Source organism: Glycine max (genome assembly GCF_000004515.6).
Source record: "Glycine max cultivar Williams 82 chromosome 5 unlocalized genomic scaffold, Glycine_max_v4.0 Gm05_scaffold_79, whole genome shotgun sequence".
NCBI lineage: Eukaryota > Viridiplantae > Streptophyta > Magnoliopsida > Fabales > Fabaceae > Glycine > Glycine max.
The window spans coordinates 51,369-60,534 of NW_024464664.1; the positions used below are offsets into that span (position 1 = coordinate 51,369).

Here is a 9,166-nt window from a genome sequence, read left to right on the forward strand (position 1 = left end):
AGTGTAACAATAATTATCAATTTAATTGCAAACTCAATATGTATTGTCATAATAAAATCCAACAATATGTGCATAGTGTAAAAGTAATGCAATAGATTGAAGCAAATTCTCTTAAATGGTAACTTTAGTAGAGCTTGATTGGATACCATACCAAAACTACTCTGATGGAGATCCAGAAATAAATATCAAAGGCCAAGTTTTGAAGTTGCAGCCAAGCACAACATTTATTTGGCCAGCATAAAAAATACTGATACTTCTGGTCAAAATTGATTCTAGTATTTCTATACGAATTAAACAAAATTATGTTTGGCTGAACAGTCTTATATTACTTTGTAGACTGTAGTCTGTAGCTTTAAGATATCAGAATCTGGAGTTCTCCACCCTTTGGAGGAGTCTTTCAGTGATGGAAAATCCTTTCAACTTTTAAGGAGTTAAAATGAGTAAAATATACATTGTCACTGGGTCATTAACTTTTTTTTAGCTTTAACTTTCACTGTTATTGGATTATTGTTTTATATTATTAAAAACATAGGGCAAAATAAATATTACAATATCTGAATTAAAATATCAAAACAAAAAAAAGAAACAAATTTATCGGTATAAAAGACATTCTTATTCATGTAGAATATTTTATTATTGGAGTTTCACTGAACACCAAAAACAATCCATGGAGAATCAAAGAACATGATTCTTTAAGTAAATGAAATGATGGAAGCAGGCATTAAAAAACTACAGCCTTCACACCTAACTAACATTTACTGTACCTTCAGGAAATCTGTCTTTCATGCTTATAGCCTCACTGAACACCAAAAAACAATCCTTGAAGAATCAAAGAACATGATTTTCTAAGTAAATTAAAAATTGGAAGCAGGCATTAAAAAACTAGAGCCTTCACACCTAACATAAACTCGAAGGAAATATTCATCTTTCATGCATACAAAAAAATTCCATACAACCAATGACAAATATTTACAATTACTAATTCAGCATCCCTTCAACTGTCTTCCTCCTTTTATCTTTAAGAATTAACCCAAGGTAGCATTTATTACTTATCAGGATTACATTCTACTTCAATGATCTTATAGCTTTCTAAACACAATAATTTCACCCAAATGACTCTGGCAGCTAATAGGAAAACAGGGGCTCAAGCCATATTAAAATTAATGATAAGGAGCTTTTCATATGTCACTATTTCCATTGCCCTGATAGCTAATGTACATCAAAATTATTTCCATCGAAACAAGTAGGAGGGGGAATGTGACAGACTCTGATCTGCCTCTACTCAGATAAGCCACATTGACGAGGGAACCCATTGCAATTAAAAAACCACTAAAAAAATATCGCCTATAATTTTTTAAAATAATGTTTTTGTAAAGCATCCAAATCACACCTGGGTAGCGTTTGCCGTAGCTACATTTACTGAATAGCCTGATGGTGCATGCCATTCATTCCGAAGATCTCTAGTTGTGGAGCTGACCAGTCTGACAGAGCTTGAAGTAACCTGTAATGCTGGTTTATTAGCTAATGGCAGGTGACTGCCATAAAACAAAATAAAAATTAACTAAAAAAGCATAGAAGAGTACAGCAGAATAGCATCAATTTACAAAAATTAATCAAACTAACAAAAAAGGAGCATGCAAAACTTAAGCTTACAAAAGAAGCTTCAAGAATATTAACACATTATATAAGTTTAAATCTTTATTTCTTTAAAGTTCCGACGCATTTTAATTCTTTTAGTTTGATTCCAATTATGACTTACCCACAGTTTTGTATTATCCAAAAACTCTAAATAAATTTCTTATTTTTTTCACAAAATGGACAATCTTTTATATAACAAAGAAACTAAAAAGATGTAGGTGTTAAATCAAGATGAAAAGAAAACCAATATGGTAATAAGGCAAGAACCTACTTGAACAAGTTGATTATGAACTGCATCATGGCAAAATAAAGTCTGCACTTGAGAACAGAATCCCTCAATCTCAGTTTCTTCCAGCTCATCCTCAAGATTCATTGCTAAGATTCTTGTTTCACTTATAAAACTCACAACCAGAAAAGTATCAAAAGGATCATCTGTTGAGGATCTCAGTGACCACATTCCTTTGATACCTTGAAGTTCTACCGATGCCTAGATCAAATACATGCATAAAAAAATTAATATTTTGTAAGGAGTTTGTCATTAATATAAAGATTTATTTTTCCAATTTCCATTCCTTTTGAATGTGTCTTGGGAGCAAATGTTCCACACTGTGGTGGAGGAAGGGGAGCTGACCTGTTCATTAATTCCTATTCCATTACGAACGACGCGAAGAGAACCATCCTTGTAAGCTCCAGAGCAAGTTACAACCTGACCTTGGCCCTGCCTTTCGAGGTCTACCACACAGAAGTCAACAATAGGCCCCAAATTGACATACCTTTCCAATACTTCCACATAAGAACCTTTTGCATCAGGCTGTAGATTTAGTTTTATTAGCTGCATTTTACCATCAGAGATTGTCAATATGTTATGTCTGAATATGTAAGCATAAGTATTCAGCAATGGATATGCCATACTACACTTCCAAAGACTTTAAAGCAACATGATTAGAAAAGACAATGAAGAAAACACTTCACATATTGCAAAAGCTTCGTGATACAGATTCGTTCTTTCCCTTCCTTGTTATCTTATATTAGAGTAAAAAAATTAGAAGAAAAGAAAATATCCTAAGAAAAACACTTGATTGTTTTGGTGACGCAGGTCCCTCTTGTACTTATGTTCTTACTGTACTATTTGATTTACTTTGTTATGGAGTTGGAATGTCAGAATATTTATTATATATTATAGGCATAATTACTGTTTTAGTCCCTGAATTTGTGGGGCTGCTTTTTTTAGTCCCTGAAATTTAAAAATGCTTTTTTTAGTCCCTGGCATAATAAATTGATACTTTGTGGCGGTTTTTAAGCACTTTGTGACAGGTTTTTTTAGCACTATGTGACAGTTTTCAAATGCAAATCCAGGTGACCGAAAAAATAAAAATTAATTTAAGACAGCTAAAAACCGTCACAAAGTGTCAATTTATTATATCAGAGACTCAAAAATGCAATTTTCAAAATTTAGGGACTAAAAAAAGCATTTTTAAATTTCAAGGATTAAAAAAAGCACATACCCCAAATTCAGGGACTAAAATAGTATTTAAGCCTATATTATATATGGGAGGGGATTCACTTACTCCAAGAGTAACTCTTTTAGAGTTATTCCTCATCCTCACCATTCATTTTCTTAAGATCTAATGGTTGTAATAAGTAACTAATTTTAACCATTAGATTTCAAGAAAATGAATGATGAGGATGAGGAGAGTTACTCTTGGAGTAAGTGGATCCTCTCCCACTATATATTATATATATGCTGTTAAATTATGTTTGGGGTTCCCCGATAGACTTTAAGCAATATTTCAAAAGTCTCAAGTATACAACTCAAGTTTGACAGTCTTGCTATTTTACTATATAAACAAAGTTGTGCTCCCTAAGCTATATTTAAACAAGTACATTCAAGAGTCATAAATTCTCAAATCTCAATACAATTATTAAGTAATCAACCCAGCATAAGCTACAGATTCCATTTCATATTAAAATAAAGAAATAAGTCAAAGCTTCCATACTAGTTCAAAACTAGTACTTGGGGAGACAGAAATTGGGAAATAATTCACTTTCATGTTATGATCTCACAAAATGAAAATTTATAAAGTAATTTTCCAGTTCATTACCCCACCTGTGAATCTCCATAACTTGAACCAACGTAGACGAATGCATTATCAAGGTATGATATTGTAGATGCAATGGAAGTCTCCCCAAGGGGCTCAATTTTGAGTCCCGTAACCCTACAAAATAAATGTAAATGACAAACCATAAGATCCAACAGTTAAAATAGTGGTCCATTGTTTTTTTTTGATAAAAATACAGATTTTTATTCAATCAATATACTGATGACAAGAATGAAAGATCACATACTTTTCTTTCTCATGGATTATTACAAGTAGGCTAACCAACCCTGTATGGTCACCAAGTAAATATCGAGAACCGTCAGGATCAACTCTTCCATAGGCTTTTGTAATTGACTGAAAAGCACACAAGGTATAATTAAGATGGAAGGGAAGTGCAAGAACTCGTATTGTACAAATGCAGTTCGTGAAAATTCAAAAATTTACAGATGATTTAAATGGAAGTACAAAAAATAATTTTTAGCATACAGGTCTGATTGGGATAGCCTTGAAAGCATTAGCACTGCAGTACACTATGGTTTCTTCCCCAATAATAAGCACACCACAAAGAGGTGGGGGAACTGGTATCAATAAATCAGCCCCATTATCGAGATTGTTCTGGGACCATGGACCTTCAACAAAATCTTTATCCTTCAGTGCAACCTCATATGTTTTAACATGACGAGCATCTTTATTATCCTGTCATTGATGAAAACATAGTAACAAATCCATCAAAATCAAAAATGTTTATGCTAAACACCATTTTTCCAACCAAATATATTGCATAAAGGAAATGCAAGAAAAAAAAAATCATATTCTTGCAGAACTGCATGCAGCCACATAAATTTAGCCTCCTTGTACAGAGCTCTAGATTTCTAAAAGCATTTAGCATGGACCCAAAGACTAAAATAAAAGAGCAGAGGAAAGAAAAGAAGCAAAACAAGATGACACCTCAGAATCTACTCAATGAACTAACAAACTAATAACACCTCTGTCCAAGATAACACAAATTTTGCATCCTTATATAGAGCTCTAGATTTCTAAAGTATTTAGCATGGACCCTAAGACGAAAATAAAAGAGCAGAGGAGAGAAGAAGCAAAACAAGATAACAACTCAGTCTATTCAATGAACTAATCAACTAATAACCCAAAAACAATAGGTAGAATAAAATTAGAAACCTGGTAAAGAACCACAATAGTTGGCTTTGAACAACCATAAAGAAATTTGATATCCAAAACTTGGAGCTCCTCAAGCCTGAAAACAAATGCATCATAATTTTAATAAACTATATCAGAAACAGAAACAAAAAAAAAGGAAAAAGAAAAACTAAGTATGAAAATTACAAGAAATAAATTATAAATAAAAACATTTTCAATTTATAAAATGTCATTTTATTTTAAATTCCAAATAAGGTTTCTAGAAGAGTTAGGTAGTAACGATCAAGATCAGAATAATCTGATCTGATTCTCCCTTATTTTCTCCATATATTATCCTAATATTTATTCTGTGATCAGGGTGGTTAGGATCTCTCCTTGTCAGCTCTGCCTTTATAAATCATGTAATTCAAATCAATCAATAATACAAAATATATTTTTCTTCTCCTAAAATTACATAGGATCAAATCTTCAGCCCTGATCCTGTGTTCAGTGTTCGCAATCCATGTAGTGTGTTGACAAGCCAAAAAAAAAATAGTGACTGCAACAAAAAAAATATAACATACTTGAAGTTGCTCAGGCATTGTTTCAAAAAGAAGCACCAAAATATCTTTGGGGGTAAAGCAATCTTAATTGGAACTTTTTTTTATCAATAACATGTATAGCAAAGTTTTGAACTTCAAAACTCCTTTTGATGTACTCAAGTTTCTTTTTCAAATAATAGACTCTCATTCACTTCACCTCTAAGAATATTTGGGTGTACTCTGTACTGTTTTTGTGCATACTCATGAACCAAATTTAAGTAAACTTGAACCTATAGCAAAAGTATACCGTTATGCTCCCAACCAAAAAAGATACAAATTACTTACACCCATATTTTAAGAATGTTCTCTTAGGTAACATAACATTTAAAACTGACACCAAACAAACTTGCAAGCCACTATGAGATCAGCAAAGCATAAACAAAGCTAGGGTTGTTTTCCCGGCACTGCAGTCGTCCAAAGTCACAGCGGAGCTAACATGAAAAAAGATACAGAGAAACTAAACTGTACAGACACCCATTTACATTCATGACTTAGCTCCACCACCATGACATCCACAGTTTTGATCAATGTTTCTAAAACCAGACCGATTATTGAACCAATTAAGGCATTGGTTCAAGGTTCAATGGTTCAACCATGGTTGAACCGTGGTTGAACCAGTATTAATAAAATAATAATAATTATTATATAATTGTTAACTGTCTGTACAGGAGAAAGTTTGGATTTTAAAACCATCTCAATTAAATACATAGATTAAACCAACTAATAAAAGTATATTCATACTTCATTTTGTTCTTTCAAAGAAAGCTATATTTAAGTTCACTATTGACCCAAATCCTTGACGCATGAGATGCGGAATCCACTTTTCAATCTTATGTAAAGACACCAACAATATCCAACTTGACATAGGTTCACAGTTCATTCTTACACAACCAGGGCTTTGGCAATGGTAACTGGTAATCCTTAATCAAGGTCATAGGCTCATAGTTACTAGCACTACATTTATGCATACCTAGCAAAGGTCAAATTGTAAATAGAATCCATTTGTAGAAAACCAAGGGAATAATATGGTTACCTTATATTAAATGCTTCCTTGAGCTGTCCTTTATTGTCGAAGGGAATAACCTGGAAGATCAATGAACAGTTCATTCAAATACTTTAACATGACATTAAACAGAAACATATTGTCATTCTAATCTTCTAATATTTTTACAGGATGGTGAATGAGAAGAAATTACATACTTTAAACAAACCATCATACAAGTGGAGTCCAATCAACCTACAATCAGGATCAATAATGCCAATCTGCAGAAAGAGAATGGAATAACAGCTGAAATGCATTGAACAACTTTCAACTGATCCTAGACTAGATAAAGCATAAACGTTAAAAATATCAAAACTGAAAGAATATTATAACTATCAAAGTTTTATCAGTAGATAGAAGTAAAACAATTCAAATACCTGACCATTATCTGTGGGACGTCCTATCCGGTCAGAAACATCCCCCATTGCCCTGGATGGCAATAACATAACATAAGAGAATTAAACAGATAAAGAAGACAATCATTCATGCCCTTACTAGGAATTTCAATTTATAGTAAGATACAGAAATCGGAAAGCCTAACTGTTTCTTTGAGCTATTTTGACTCATTATGTCATTTGTTTTCATTTTTTAGGAGGATTTCCTCTCCTGTCTCCTGCCCCATATGTACATTCTCTCAGACTTACACCACTCACACACATTTAAGTTAGGGATCTGGGATTCCATTCTTATTTTGACTTACAATTCCCAACTTAATTCCAACTCCAAAGTCCTGTTAGGGTCCCAAATGACCCAGACAAGACCTATTCAATTAACATAAGGTAATGTCTTGTCAGGACAGAGGAAAACATTTCAATTTTCATTTTTCACAGAAATTCCTAGCTTGTATGCTAAAGATAAAGATACTGTACTCAAAAGCACAAAATTATCAACCAATAATCCCATTCAAACGAAGTAAAAGAGGCATCCTAATGCACAAGACTCAATCTGGGGAGGTCGGATGCATGCAATTTACCCAACAACTGGATTTTTCCCTCCCAAGTTCTAAGAGATACTAATTTCCTTCTTTATAAGTTCTAACACATCAGAAAGAGGTTATACAAAATATATCAATCTGGACTTTCTTGTCATATAGAAACAATGTGCTATGTTAAGTGCAAGCAAATACAAAATACATGTCAGAAACATATTTTCTCCCCATTCCTTCATCTGGCAGCACCAGCAAGCTTAGTAGTAATAACTAATGAAGCAGTAGTCTATTAACAAAGACACTGCTTCAAAGTTATGAAACTATCTTTTACACATTGCATACAAAGTACCCTATCCTAAACTAATTGGATTATTGAATTAAAAATTCACATTGAGATTGTTAATAATACCCCAGCTGACAGCTTATACAGCCCCTACATCATAATTGCTTATGATTAAAAACAATGTTGATTTCAATCTATACAAAAACAATACTGGACACAAGTAAATCCACTCCAAAGGAAAGAATTGGTGCTTCCTCACACATACCGTGTAACAAGCTCACCAGTCTCGGAATCCCATTGAAGAACACAGAATTTGTATCTTTCAGTTGCAATAAAAAGATAATCCTGCGCTTCACCCTGGTTGAAACCAAAAAAAAAAAAAAATTACATTATGGAAGAAAAAACTACAACATTAGACAATAACTCAAAAAACAAGGATGCTTGAATTTTCTCACATGAGGGCGGAAGAGTTCAAGTGTTGCAATTCTTCCATATATCGGCACATCCAACATAGGCTGCAAAAAGAAGTTCCGGTTTAACATTTATCTGATTTTATTGAGCACATTCGTCGAAAACAGAAGACAACAAAATCCAAAAAATGCATATTCAAATAAAAATGATTAAAACAAGTAGCCTGTGAAATGGAATAGAGAAAGAACCTGCAAGCCTTGGGGAGAAAGCAGGTGAATCTCGATGCGCGTGCATTTCCTGGAAGAAAAACGAAGTGAAAGGGTAAATAAGTGGAGATGAAAATGAAAGAGAAGAAAGGAACCCTAGGAAAAGGAAAGAGAATGAGTAGATACGCGATGATGAGATTGAGGTCTTGAGGACTGGTGAAATTGCCGACGCAGGAGTGGGTGACGTTGGTGGGCTTGTGAGCCGTGACGACGTAGTTCCATATAGTCATCGTTCTCTTCTCTTGTTTCTCTGGTTCGAATGTTCTGCGATTCCGAAATGAATAGGGTTTAGTTTCGGTTCGGTTCAGAGTGATTAACCGCTTCCGCTTAGGGCGTGCCCCACAACGCAACAAGCACCTCCTTCGAGCCCTCGTCTGCTAAAGTGAAGTGAATGAGCTGCTTATTTTCTTCTATTTTTTATTATCCAACAACCCCCTTTGCCTCAGAGTCACCAATCGCGGTAACAATCTTAATCAAATTATCTAAGAATAACTTTAGAAATTACCAACATCATTATCAGTAAAATAAATAATTAAAATATAATCTATAATTATTAATAAAAAAAATTTAATTATTTTTGTGACAAACTAAACAACTAAAGAAATTAGTAGTGCATATATGATAAATTTATTAATTTTAAAATAATTAATTTCAATATGATTTGTAATTATATGTAAAATTACATTGTTCCCATATATAATTTATATTATATGTTTTCTTTTTAAATTTAGGTGTACTTTTAAATTATAAATTCAAAATATTC

General features: G+C 33.1%; 1 protein-coding gene across 1 annotated transcript in view; it reads right to left on the reverse strand.

The window, feature by feature from the left end:
* Window positions 1–8,794, reverse strand: part of LOC100777459 (DNA damage-binding protein 1) — an 11,435-nt gene extending 2,641 nt beyond the window's left edge. The window contains exons 1-14 of the mRNA XM_041013673.1: window positions 8,530–8,794; window positions 8,386–8,434; window positions 8,182–8,241; window positions 7,992–8,083; window positions 6,893–6,944; window positions 6,674–6,736; window positions 6,507–6,556; window positions 4,914–4,989; window positions 4,224–4,433; window positions 3,985–4,091; window positions 3,746–3,854; window positions 2,270–2,470; window positions 1,910–2,125; window positions 1,388–1,501 (exon numbers count right to left, since the gene is read on the reverse strand). Coding sequence (XP_040869607.1) covers window positions 1,388–1,501; window positions 1,910–2,125; window positions 2,270–2,470; window positions 3,746–3,854; window positions 3,985–4,091; window positions 4,224–4,433; window positions 4,914–4,989; window positions 6,507–6,556; window positions 6,674–6,736; window positions 6,893–6,944; window positions 7,992–8,083; window positions 8,182–8,241; window positions 8,386–8,434; window positions 8,530–8,633 — 1,503 coding nt within the window. The 5' untranslated portion in view covers window positions 8,634–8,794. The remainder of the gene's footprint in view (window positions 1–1,387; window positions 1,502–1,909; window positions 2,126–2,269; window positions 2,471–3,745; window positions 3,855–3,984; window positions 4,092–4,223; window positions 4,434–4,913; window positions 4,990–6,506; window positions 6,557–6,673; window positions 6,737–6,892; window positions 6,945–7,991; window positions 8,084–8,181; window positions 8,242–8,385; window positions 8,435–8,529) is intronic.
* Between the last annotated feature and the right edge of the window lie 372 nt (window positions 8,795–9,166).